Raw genomic sequence first — 14,124 nt, 5'->3', positions numbered from 1 at the left:
GATTGAAGTTTTATGTCAAAGTAGAAACGCTTCTCCACAAAAGGAGGATTCACAGATAAGCTACCCTGAGCTGCCCCATTGTACTTCATGGTTGATTACCAAGATTACTTTGGCAAAAATCTTAGGAACAGCTTGAATACTTGCTGTGTTAACCATACTGGCGCATGGTGCATGGTACCTAAAGGATGATTGAAGTGGGAGGGGAAATGTAGATAAAAATATATAAAATGGACTCTTAGTAAGTAGTTTGCTCTTCTCCACATTATATTAAAAGTTGTGTGTAACACAATCCTTTTTCTTCATTCTAGGATTTCATTGTTTCTGTAGAGATGATAGGCTCCAGGATTTTTTTACATTGAGGTTTCTTCTGTATTTATCTATAGCTGCATGGCCTCTGCAGGGGCTCTGGCAGCCAGACTGAGGTTGCTATTTCATCCCCAGACCTACACATACTCAGATTAGTTCATTGAAGACTCGAGGCGTTTGTTAAATGGGTCACTGAACCTGACAGATTTTCCTGCTGTTGCCGAGGCTGGGATCACAAAAGATTATCAGTTAGGCCTCAGGAGTTTTGTTATTGCTTGAAAAAGTAACTTTTGTTTTGCATCTCAAAAAAAAATCTATATATCATCATCATCATCATCAACAAACTGTCGGCCGGAAGCCAGTAGTTTCTGATCTATTTCTCAAGCAGTCTTTCTTGAATAAAATAACCATGATATTTCTTGTACTCTCTGAAAAGGAAATTGCATCACTGCAGTTGACTATCCAAAACTGGCAGTTTTAAAAACATTCCTTTTACAAATGCAGCCTGTTATATTTTCTGTTGTACTTGGTTTCATAGATGGTTCCAACATTGCTGATTTGGGCCTTTTTGATGCTCACCAAGGAATTAAATACACCCTCCCCCTCCCCCAATTTTGGCAACTCCAAGTCCAGCATGAATTTCCTTCTACTCTGCCTCAGAAATATACCATCACTCTAGCCGCAAAAGAGCATGGATTATTTACTTCACTAGCCTGGTATTTCCCACACAAATCCCTCCCTTGTAACTTTTCAGTGTAAGTTGTTGGTTAGTTTTAAGTTATAGGCAGTGTTGTTCGGTGGTCTTGTGGTGATTAAGAGCTCAGCTTAAACTATTGAAATGCAACCAGTAGAGAGGACACTTTAATGTGATCAGTTTGATTTGAATATAGATCTTAGAAGTGAAATGACAATATTTGATCCTAGTCTTCAGAGCTGATAATATTAAGTCAATGCAAACCACTTTGAGCCATTTGAACTGCCATCCCTCTCACTACCCACTCTGCCCCTAATACACCCCACAAACACAAATGATTTATGTATGTGTCCACTGATCATTTATAATAGACTGCAAATTTTCAGCCATTTTGGGAATATCCGTAACATTCATTTTTGCAAAAGAATTATATAACTCACCAGTCTAAAAGTGCAATGTAAAATAAAAGGTTGATTCACCTCTTTAAAAAAAATGGATGGCTCATTAGCCCTTCCTCCCACCATATACTCTTCACATTTGTATTATGCCAGTGAATGATATGGGAGAACAGAATTATACTCTCACACATAGGCCAGGATTTTCAGCTCAGCGAGCGACTGCACGCCTGACATGCATGAGCATGAAGTAGCGCACGATGATGTTGGGCGAGTGTCCTGACGTCATCGCGCGATATTTCGGCCGGCGGGCGCGTGCAGGAGTCGGCAGCGCGCCCGCCGACAATTAATTAAATTGTTCCCTGCTCGTCCAACCTTGCGGGTGAATAGGCCAAACGGCCTTTGCACTTTTTGCGAAACCTCATCCATGGGCTGGATGAGGTTTCAACCTCTGATTTAAAAAAACTTTTAAGACTCATATTTAACATGTCCCTGCCCATGTGACAGAGTTGCCTGAGGGGACAGGTTTTCCTTATTTTTCAATTCTTTATTTGTAATGTTGAAAATCTTCAGCTCCCTGAGGCAGTTCTGTGCGCACCAGCTGCGCATGCACACTCTTCAGTGCTCGCGCTCCTCCCGCCCCCACCCCAGCAGCACTGAGGCTCTAAGCATGCCTTTCACGCTGGCTGGTCGTTAATTGGCCAGCCAACGTGAAATCGTGGGCAGTGGTCGGTTTTGCAGCTGCTCTCAGGCTCACCCACTCGACGAGGAAAAATTCCTGTCTATAGTCTTCCTGCCCTATAACAGAAAATAACATGGGGAAACTCTCCTAAATCGTTAACATACACAATGGAACATAACTTTGATCTAGAATGAGATTTGAATTTTGCTGTTATTTGGGAATGTCTGAAATATCATCTTTTTCTGTTCTTTACATTTTTGCATTAGGTGCAAAATTTCTAACCCATTCACTGACACAAATCAAGATTTAGGTTCAGTAACATCCTTCAAGAATAGCTCTGTTATATCACAGGAGTCTCATTTAAGTTCCTATTTCAGATGCTATCTGCTGTGCATTTCCGGAATTTCCTCTTCTACCGTATGTCTGCTGTGCCAGTGCCCATCCCAACTCCTCATGTTTACATTGTAAAAACCACTTCCTTATCTTAGTGGTAGAACTTTTGTGGATCTGCAATGTTGCTGCTGGGGTAAAGGACCCTGTTTTAGGTGCATAAATGTGGGCAACCAACTCAAAGAAGCTGTTGTCCTGAGTGCTTCATTGAAATGTTGTCAGCTATTCTGTCCAATGTTGAAAAATAAAAAAAAAACAAATCCATAGAATTATAAGGCAGATACAAGCCAAGTTGAAATGTAGAAGCAAGTCAAAAGTTAGAGCTGAATTCTCAACTGGGGGGAAAAAAATCAAATTTAGTTCTGGTTTGAAGTTATGTTGCTTTAGTATGTTAATGATTTAGGGAGTTTGCCACTTTTACTTTTTGTTGGAAGGCTCTGTGTGAGAGGATAATTCCTTTTCCCACATCACACAGGAACATTAAGAAGGAATGTCATAGTCTGTATCCAGTGAGACGTTTACAGGGTCACGCCTCCCAAATAAAGAAGTTGGCATGGAAACAAAGGAAAAGTGTGGAGAATTACAAGAGATTTAAATTAAAATTACAGTGTTGTTATATATTGTCCATGTTTATGTATTTCCTTTTTTCTTTAGAGAAAATTTTGAATTCTGTAGAAAATGGCAAAAAATCAATTCCACAATAATGGAAATTGTGATTTTGGCTTCTTGATATCAGTAGAAAATTAATCACTGAATTGGTTCCAAATCCCATTTCATTGTTAACCCAAGTATTTTTAAAACAAGGCAGTTTGTATGTGTTTATATAGATATCTTGAGCCAATTAGCCAGCTACCTCTAATTTCCATCACTAAATAAGAAGTACATTTTCTACATTTCATTTTTTTCCTTTTCTTACTTTCCCATTTTTCTCTCTTCTACTATTTTTGGCACCCCTGTTTCAAACAATATGCCTTTCTAAGGGATCTGACATGAATATTATTTATTTATTCTGAATACTCTTTATTACTGGTCCTTAAGGCATATGTAGCACAGGCATCAGCTGACTTGCCCTTCAATTTTCCATGTCAATGTGCAAGAACATAAGAAAGCTTGAAAGAAAAGAAATCAATCAACCCACAAACTTGCTTGTTCCACGGTCCGTGCCTGAGAACCTCAATAATAAATGTTACCCTGTCCCCATCAACAATCATTGTTGGGAACTTTCAGTGTGGGAAATTGTAGCTCTGAGCATGCTACTCCCATAGGCCAAATTTTTTATTTCATAAAAATCAGATCTTTGCATTTTTTTCAAGGAGCGGTGATTAAACTCATTAAATTATTCTTTTTGATTTAAAACCATGCTGAAAATCAGAGGATAGTCGGAAAACTAAAGTTTGTATTTAAAACTGTTTAATAATATAAAAGTGAACTTCAAACAGATTTCACTGCCAAAGATTCCAAACCATGTAGTACTGTGCTGAAAAAAAAGTCGCCTTGTAACATTGTTGTTTTGACTGTTTTTGCTGTAAAACTCTTTCCACAGTTTGTGAGCCAAATGTCTATGGAAAATCTTATAGTACCACCAATCATAGCAAGTAACTGTTTGCATGAAGTAGGGTTTATGCAATATCACAAGATATTGGATTTAAAATATTTGATATTTGTATTTCAAAACATTCTCTATTTGGTCACGTTGGTAAGGCTGTCATTTATTGCCATCCCTAATTGCATTGGAAGTAAGGTGGTGGGCCTTCTTCGTGAGCCTCTATAGTTCAACACAACTGAGTGGCTAGTTAGGCCATTTCAGAGTCAACAACATTAATGGGGGACTGGAATCATATATAAGCCAGATCAGGTAAGAACTGCAGGTTTCCATCTGCAAAGGCCATTAATGAACCAGTGGGATTCAGTCCAACAGTTTCATGATCACTTTTACAGATAACTGTGTTTTAATTTCAGATTTCAAAAAATGCCAAATTAAAATTCTTAAACTGTCCCCTGGATGATTAGTTTAGGCCTTATGTTAGTAGTTCAGTAACATTAGCACCATACAACATTAAGGAACAATTTATCTTTGAGTGTCTTTTATATCATATTTGTCCAATTGTCCTCTCTTGAAAGTATTGATTCCTCATGACATACAATTATTGAGGCTTTTTGAAGTCTGATACTCCCCCTAAAGGGGAGAATCTTGTTTGGTATTTTGGTATTTATTTATTTAGCATATGCATGGTCACAGGGCCAAGCAAAAGCCTTGTCAGTGGCTAGATGGAGTTCTTTAAGCCTGCCTTCAAGTTTAGTCAGCGAGCACTCATTGTTTGGACTGCACCAGAGCTGTAGCCTGGATGATCTTGGTGATCCCACTAAGGTTGGTTAGCTGCACAGAGGTCTTGGCCGGTCTGGAAACAATTTGAAAGGGCCAGCTGTCGCTGTGGAAGGTCAAAACCCGGTGGATGAACAATGGGATCTATAATGAGAGAATGGTGTCTGGTGAATGTTTTCTTCTGCCATTGGTCCTCAGCTGTTATTTCTCAATGTGGTGGGTTTAATCCTATGGGACACTTAAGAGCCTTCCCTGCTGCCCCTAATATTAACCCAGCGGCGGATGATGGGTTCTTATAATGGAGGGAGCATGACAAGCAAATCTTGATGTCTTTGCTTGTGGGGTGGGGGTGAAGGGGGTCTCTTGTTCAAAGGCACGGTACCAGATCAAGTGATGAGGCATAGGGAAGGGGGAGGGGATGCTAAGAGCCATCCTCCCCCACCCTTCCTGCCAACCCCTCTCCCCACCCTTCCCCTGCGACCCCAACCCTGTGCCGCCGCCCCCCCCCCCCCCCCCCCCCCCCCCCCCCCCCCATCACTCACCTCTGGCCTGAGTCTTTCATCGATCTGAGGCCTCGGGTGGGTGTTCAACAAGCTGCAGCCATCACCTCACAATGGAACTGTTAGCCCTCTGCTTGGCTGGCAGTTCTCAGTGGGTGAGGCTTCCAATCCCAGGGAGATGGCCTGCCACTGGCCTTTTAATTATTGGTAGAAGATGTGGTGCGCCTTCCCGAAAATAGTGACATGGGCTGTTGCCGGTCCTCAAGCCAGCAACCAAGACCCCTGCCACCCCCACAAGATTCTACCAAAAGTGCGTGAGCCTACACAATGAGTATCTGGATGTTCTGTCTTGGGGCATTTCACTCAGAGCTTGCCCTTACCTTTATACATAATTCATTTGCAATCACTGCATAATATTCAGAAGTGGGGACTCTAGCTGATTTTTCCCACCCTAACCCACGGGCTTTAGAATAAATTGTAGCACTTTTATTTCTTCGTGGTTGAGGTCAGGTCACTTAGCACAGACCAGAGATTGAAATGGGGACCAAAGAATGAAACTGTGACCTTCTAACTTGTATAGATGTGTTTTTGGGTTCTTGATACACATAATTTGTGCTGAAAGTGTGCAATTGGATGTCAGGTGAGGCCAGGCTTTTGCAGAGCTTTAGTTTTCTTCCCCCGCCTACCTCTGATAACATAGCCCACCTGACTCAATGTAAAAACAAGCAAATAAGTAATGGCTCTTTGAGCTAAGACCTGTTGAGTAACTTGTTCCTGTGGAACTACACTGTATTAAAGAATCAATGCCATTGATACTGTTGTGATGGGAGGAGAAAAATTAAAACTACCATATTGATTTTGTTAAATTTTGGCCTTTCTTTCCCTTTTTCACACTTGTGCCTCTTAAGGTAGTGTCAGCTTCTTTTAGTTAAACAGATATTGCCATCACTCCTGTGGCTCAGTGGATAAAGGTATAATGCCATGTTTCGCTGAGCCAGACTACAAAGAACACAGTTTTGATGATTGTGCTGTTAGTTGATCTCGGTTGGAAGAGGATAAACCATGGATACCAAATAGACATTGGGTGAGTGTAGGGTCAGCCTCAAATGTGAAGTTAGCATGAGCACATAACTGACACACACACTGTTGGGAAAAATGGCTCCTGAATGGAGTATTGCAGGTGCTATTGGAACTTTATTCTAGTGGGAGAGAAATGAGTGAAAATCTTTTTAAGGGGGAGGGATGTTAACAGTTCCTGGAACAATTTACATAATAAAAGAGTGATCATGAAAGTGAAAAAATGTTTTAAATATTAGCAACTAAAAATCCTGAAAAATATAAATGAAGAGATTCTTGATCCAACAGTAAGTAGGGCCATGGCTTCAGTATAGTTTTGAAATTGAGCAGAGTGTAGGTGCCATTAGTCTTGGAAATCTTAGTTTAATGCCTTATATTGGCCTCAATAATGAGATAAACTCAAGAGAATTCCTTCTTTTTACTATTGTACCTTGATGTACTTAATGTTGAAATCCTGTCATCTTATAATACATATGACTAAATACAGTGAACAGTTTTATATTTCTGCTGGATTATGATGCCTTTTTTCCACATCAGTCAACATCAGTGAACAGCGTCTTCAAGAGCTTTGACTTTTTTTTCAGTGTCAGTTCAGAGAGTCCAACAAACAGTGCAAAGCCAGAGTCTACTACAAGTCAGCTGGATGAAACATTGGAATTATCTTCCCAAAAAGAGGAATGGGAAACCAGGCCTGGTAAGTTGAACTTCTAACTTGCAAGCTTATACTCATGACAAAATGGTCTTGCATTGGCAACCAGCAATGCGCCCTTACTGATATTCAGTTCCACTGAAGTCAGTTGGAACAGAATATCAGGCACGGCATATAATGTATACTTTATGTCCTAACACCTGTTTTACACTGCTGGCAAGATGAAATTTTATTTCAGATTTGTATCCTGTGGAACTTAGATGATCAAAATCCAGGCTGCAATTGAAAAAAAAAAATGAAGTAAGAAAGTATAAGCCTGTTACACAGTATTAATTCAGATAGCTGTGATGGAGCATTAGCTGCTGGAGCCTTAGGCAAGAGACAGATGATATGGAAGAATTCCCAGGTTCCCTCAGTGGTTAACTGAATTTATCCAATGAGTAGCTGTTCCATTGGGGAGGTTGAAGTATTCATTAATTTTTTTACAACATAGCATTGACTTCTCAACAAATATCCCCACAATGTATGCAGCAATTACATGCAAGAGTGTGTATGCGCTGTGTTTACAACATGACTTAGGACACATGACTTGAGCAGTTGTATTAAGAATCGCTCAACAAATTAATGAGAACAGAATAGGACCAGATAAAATCCTTAGTCTGGGCTTTGTTAGCTCAGCTAAAATAGAAGTAGACACTACAATTAGCCTCAGCACCCCTGGGTTAGGGAAGGGAAAATCATTCATGATCAATTAACCGGTGACACCTGCAGGGAGTGACTTGTGTCTAGATATCTGGTGAGGACGGATTTAGGTTTTACTGTAACACCAACCCCTTGTCAGGCTTCCACATGGATGATAGTGACTTAATAAGTGAGGTGCTAGACATGAATCCTTACACCAGAAAAAAAATCAACATACTTATTAGAGGAGTGATGAAAGATTGCAAGACCACTAACTGTGGCACAGAAATGATACCAGCGTTGAGAGCTTTAGATTTGAGGAGAAGCAGGTAAGAGGAGCTATTTTACAGAGGTGTTCATAACTACGCGAGAGTTTGATAAAAAATAAATTGGGGAAAGCTGATCAGTGAGTTCATGACTTGAAGACGTAAATTTAAGATGATTACCAAAAGAACAAAGGGTGACCTTAAGCAAAATAATTTTTACTCGGTTAGGACAGTGGCGGCAGCAGAGTCCATGAAAAAGATAGAGTTGAAAAAGAAAAATTAAGAAGGGTATGGTGAACAGTTAGGAGAAAGGAACTGAAGTGGATAGCTTTCCAGAATGCTGGCACAGGTGTGATGGGACTGGCCTCATTCAGTGCTGTCAAATTCTATGATTATGATCTTGTGGTTGCAGGCTACATAACAGTATGGACCATGCTGTTCTATAGATAAGTAACTTGCTCATTCAAAATGTTCTTGGGATATTTGCCAAAATGGATGACACTAGGCCGAATTTTAGGGCCCTGTCAACAAGCGAGGGAAAGTCCATTGACTGTGGGGGGACTGGAAAATCCTGGCAGCGGGAGGGGCTGTAAAACTCTGCTATTATTTTGTAATCAAATGCAGAATTTACCATCATAAAAAATTGACTCTAGACATGCAAGTCCCCTCAGAATTAGTATAAAAGAAATTTCCTAAATACATGGATAGCAGATCAGTAACAAATCCAGATGGTCACAAATAAGATTGTGTTAATTCTTCTAAAGTCAAACCCTGATAATTGCTTGGCTAATACCTCTTAGATAATTTATCTTTACATGATTCATCATTGCAATGCTTACACAATACATAGAACTCTTTATACATGCAATTTTAAGAAACTGAAAGATCATTTAGTGTATGTATATATTAAATATGCATAATCTCATATGAGTTGATTGCGGTGCTGCATATGGGTAATCAAACGTGAATGTATTTTGATAGCTAGAAGTGGGCAATTAAGAAATGATGATTCAGCGACGCTTGTTGTTGAGCTCAAGATTCTAGGACTAAGGGACAACTTTTGAAATTAAGGATGACAAAATAAAATGGGAAATGTAGACAGCGTTTGGTAACAGAGTAATAGTATTGAAGAACAAGTGGGTCGAAGAAGAAAAGGCATGAACTTACATTTATATAGTGCCTTTCACAACCTCAAAGCATTTCATAGTTAATGAAATGTGGTCACTGGTAAAATTAGGAAAATTCAGCAACCAAAATGTGCACAAAAACAGCAATGAGATAAATGACTAATTAAACATCTTTATTGATGTTAATTAAGGGACTAATATAAATGCAAATGAAAAACAATCTGTTCAAGTAGTGATATATATAAGCCCCGAGAAATCTTAATTTGCTTTCAGCAGGTGACAGTGCATTCATGATGTTGGAGGTGATTTTGAGAATGTTTTTAAAGCATTTTTCTTTGAATAAAGCTGACAATCGTTGCAGTATTAGAAGCACAGGACACATAGATTGTGAGTGAAATATTGAATGCCTGTGCACTTCCCTACTCAGCTGCACTCAACTATGAATATCTGATACAGTTTCAGTGGGATACTGAGCACTGATCCAATTCAAGCCCATAATCCAAAATGACTTTGTCAAAGCTGTACTTCAACTGGTAACTTTTTGTTTTGTCTTATGCTCCTGGAGACTTAATTACTTAGAATCTGGATTTTAATTTAGGAAGAACAGGAACATAAATGTAACTAAAAGTATTCTAGGAAAACTGCTTTAAAAATATTTTTAAATATACTATTATTTGCAAATGAAGGATCTTCATTTCAATAGCTGAGATTGCAATAGAAAAATATTCTATTCAAATATTTCTGCCCGTCAGAAGACAATGTTCAATCAGCATGGATGTCCATGAGTTCTGGCAAATCCCAACTGAATGACAAGCAAAGTCTTTGGGAGGATCAATTACTCGATCAACAAGACCAGTTGGGGAAGGAAATGGAAGAAGCCAGAAAGATGATTTCCATCTTACAAGTATGACGTTTTATTTAGCTACATTTTTTTAAAAAAAGCTATCTAGTTATAGCTGCTTTAAAATGATTTCTGCTTTTTGAAGGCCAAAATAGTGATTAAAAAACACAATAATTGCATATCCGGTTACAGCAGGATATAGGTATAGTACCATCACACAATTTGTGAAAATAAAATTAACGCTTCTGCTGGAAGGGAACATGCCAGTCCTATTTGGCCTGGTCTTTATGTGACTTCAGCTCACCATAATGATTGATTGTTAATAACATTTCTTCAATGTAGCAAGCCACTTGGTTGTCTTGCCACCATCACTGCCACCTTCGCAGGGCAGCTAGGCATGAATAATAAATGTGGGCTTGCTCATGTTACCTATGTCCCATGAACAAATTGAAAAAACGTGGACTTACATCTACAAAAATAAAATACTGCAGATGTTGAACATCTGAAATAAAAACAGATAATGCTGGCAATACTCAGCAATTCTGGCATCTGGTGAGAGAAGCAGAGTTAACATTTCAGGTTGATGACCTTTTATCAGAATTGTTCTGACTGTCAATTCTGATGAAAGGTCATTGCCTTGAAACAAAGCGTTACATCTAAGCAAGTGGTAGCAGCAAATTAATTTTATGTTACCCTGTGTTTCCTGCCACTTCTCCCTGCCCTCTGGGTTTCAATAGCTTGCTGTTTGGACCCAAATCCAAGTCTAAGTGACACTTTGAAGATGGAACACAGTTATCTTGACTCGCAAGATTTTCTTTTTTGATAAAAGGGTTGTTGAGATAGCAGCCAAAAACTTGACACTCGTAAAATTGAAACTTCTTACTATACTCTTGTCCTTAGTTGTCCAAGAGGTTCTCCATTTTGAGTATAGATCCAGGCAGTGGACAGAACTACATTAGGGCCTCATATTCAAATGCCCCTGCTCAAAAGCATATTCCTGTTATTTGCAGATGATTGCACATGTCTTTGCCCCCTTGTCTGTGCCATTTATCAATAGATGGAGAACTGTGCCCTTTGTAATGTTGCATATGCAAATATATGGTTTTCAATATCACATTTTTGCATGGAAAAGTAAGCAATAGAACAATAACATTCAACCGTGCCTGGCAGGTAGGGGTGTTTATTTTATTGGATTCTAAATATCAATAAATCCTTGAATTGGCTTTGTTTTACAGAAAGGCAGACTTAAATCAATTCTGATCAATATTGAATAATTTTCACCATAGTCTTTTGTGGCATAAGAATTATTCACTTTACTCGTATTATGTTACAAAAAATTGCATTTAATATTGCTAGCCCTGTGAGTGCTTCCTAATGTGAACAGACTCTAATTGTGTAGTAATTGTTGTATAAACCCGAGTGTCTTGAGCATTTTGTTACATGATACCATGTTTTATATCTGCTGCGTTTGTTGCCAGGGCCTACTATTGAATGGTTCACTTCCTGAAGACGAACAGGAGGGATCGTTTCCACTGTGCGAGCAAGGAGCAAACGCAGAAGAACAACTTGTATGTGCTGTTTTACAGCTTTTTACACAGCAGAGTATTTGAGCTGTCTAGCTTTGCTTTCTTTATGTGCTTGAAGAAACTACTGACGGTAAATTCTTGTATTGCTCAGGTGATTATCAAGAGTCGTCTAGACCTAAGCATGGATGAATGCAAAGAGATGAAGGTACAAAGAATGGCTACTGTTTGTACTACTTCAAAGCATTTAAGTTTGATGCCTCTGTATATTGTTGTGCTATTTCCTTTAACCAAGAAAGTAAAAAGCTTTTTGTGATGTAATTTGTGCCATGGGCCATTGTTAAAGTGTATAGTTGAAAATTATGCAGTACTTGTTTCTGGAGTGGGACGTTGTGACTGGTTCCTGAAATGTGGGTGAATAGGTGGCTTTCGGTCAGGTAAGAAGTTAAAAATTCTCAAACTTTTATACACCATCACAACTCATTTATATTTACTTTTAATGGAGATGGGAATGGCATAGGCGGGTGTGGGGCATAGGGCCAACAACTAATCCATTTTCAGGAGGTGGGACACATAGTAAAAGATTTTAAGGAGGCTGCATGCTTCCATTTATTTTTAACTCATTTCGGCCAGGTTCCCCAGGCTTTGAGAAAGCAGGCAAGTTTAAAGACAAGAAGGACCAAATTCATAAAGTAAGTACATTTACTGCACCAAGAGAAGTAGCGGTGTTTCACCTGGCATTACAAGCTTATCTGCTTCCAACTCTACAATCACCGACTCCTCTTGATATCCCCTCCATGGTCTTTTTCCCCCTTCACTCACCACCCCACCCTCTGCTGCAACCATGTTTCTTCCTGCCCCTTGCTGCAACCACAGTCTGGTTCCCCGCAATCCCAGATGCAATGTCTCACTCCCTCCCTACCTTATCTCTGTGTGTTGGCTGCAGCCTCATGCCGCAGGCTTTCAGATCCGTCAGAAAGCCAGCCTATCAATCTGGCTGGTTGCCAGGTGGAAAACCTGCAGAACAAATGTAAAAGATGTCCTGTAATGAATACCTTCCAGGTTTTCCATCCAGAATTCCTCCCCATATCCCTCCCCTTCTTCTCATAAATATCAGGGTGATGGGTCTCTCTAGCAGTCCCTTCTTACAATGGGGGAACTTGCCTGATTAAAAAGCCCAGTGCTAAATGACAGCATAAGATTGGATTCGGATGACATTTGTGTTCATAGGTTTATCAGGCTACCAGGACAGATTTGAAAGTTTAGACAAAAGAATCATTTAAACCAGTGTTGTTCAGTAGAAACACGTGTGGCAATGATGACACCAACTCCTTATATACTCTCGCACAATACAAGTAAAATGTACTTCACTGGGAATATAAGCTCAATATTCATATTTGTACTGCCATTGCGTGTGCATAACTTTTTTTGTTCATTTGTTAGTGAAATGATAAGATGAAAATTGGGTTCCCCATTAGCTGCATGAGGTTAGTGGCTAACGGATTGAACAACAGTGTTATAGACAATGCAAGACTCCTGTTCATTTGAAATCTCTTGTTTGCAAGCAAAACAGACACTAAAGACAAACCTCCACTATAATCTGATGTTGCATCGTATTCTTATGAGTGAGGGAGGAAAATGGATCAAGTACTCTTATTTTATAAAAATGCATTGGTCATATAGTGGCACAACAAAGCTGAATATTAATATGCTGCAGCACAGAAGGATCACCTTCTTGCTCTGTCATTTGTTAGCTTCCCATTAATATTTGGGGTATCTGCTCTTTTGGGGTAAAGCTGAGCAGAGGGATCTTTCCTCAAGCTTCCTTCCTGTCATATTTGTAGAGTAAAGGGTTAACTCTAATGAAAGCTGCTGAGCAGTAAGGAGCTGTGTCTCAGTGATGTCACTCACAGAGATGAGATGAGTTTGAAGCATCTCAGAGAGCAGCTTCAGCTACGTCTTATCACTTTTAACCATTCTAAATAGTTAGCACGTAAATAAAGGTTTTTTAACGAAAGATCATTTCCTCCTGTAAGATTTCTAATAGAGTAAGAAGCCAACAAATCCTGAGATAAACCCACAATAACAGAATATTAATGTAGGTAAAATAAAGGCATAAGACCCTTTGCATATTCAATTAAGGGGCCTAAAACTATTGAATGGCCCTGAACATAGCTTATAGTAGGCAGGCACTGATTAACAATTAGGAGCTGACTTCCTCTTGATCTTTGGCAATTTAAAAAAGGAAATTTCAGGATGATGGTCTATAACACTACAGTCCATTTTGGTCAATCACAATCAATTCCATCCCATAATCCCCATTGTTTGTACATTATTTCATACAGCCATTTGATCATCCAGGTTTGTAACTTACTGGTTTTGATAACTTCAGTTAGGTTGACCCAAAAAGATGATCAGTTATGAAGGCTGGCCTACTTTTCTTCTCCTGGATGGATAATCCCAGAGAGATAGCTCAAAAACTGTGCTAGATTAGAACTCTACTTCCATCAAAAATACACTTTCGGTAGGCGAGCAATTCATGTTATTTAGTTTTCCTTCTAATTTTGCATAATATTCCGGAAATGAGAACAGGGAAAGAAAAGGCACCTGAAAATATGGTAAGATTTTAATTGGAGCTGAGGAACAGAGGGACTTTGCTGTGCAGTTAGC

At 39.3% G+C, this 14,124-nt stretch overlaps 1 protein-coding gene across 7 annotated transcripts in view; it reads left to right on the top strand.

The window, feature by feature from the left end:
* Positions 1–14,124, top strand: part of LOC121269735 (dixin-like) — a 129,914-nt gene that overhangs the window by 89,328 nt on the left and 26,462 nt on the right. For all 7 annotated transcript variants that reach the window (XR_005941399.1, XM_041174605.1, XM_041174606.1 and 4 more), the window contains 4 exons: positions 6,952–7,061; positions 9,843–9,994; positions 11,410–11,499; positions 11,609–11,662. Coding sequence is in view for 6 of the 7 variants with exons in the window: in XM_041174605.1 (XP_041030539.1) it covers positions 6,952–7,061; positions 9,843–9,994; positions 11,410–11,499; positions 11,609–11,662 (406 nt within the window). In the remaining variant the exon portion in view is untranslated. The remainder of the gene's footprint in view (positions 1–6,951; positions 7,062–9,842; positions 9,995–11,409; positions 11,500–11,608; positions 11,663–14,124) is intronic.

This window comes from Carcharodon carcharias, chromosome 25 (genome assembly GCF_017639515.1).
Source record: "Carcharodon carcharias isolate sCarCar2 chromosome 25, sCarCar2.pri, whole genome shotgun sequence".
Taxonomy (NCBI): domain Eukaryota; kingdom Metazoa; phylum Chordata; class Chondrichthyes; order Lamniformes; family Lamnidae; genus Carcharodon; species Carcharodon carcharias.
The sequence above is the reverse complement of the archived record's forward strand: the minus strand, read 5'-3'. Positions and strand labels throughout refer to the sequence as shown.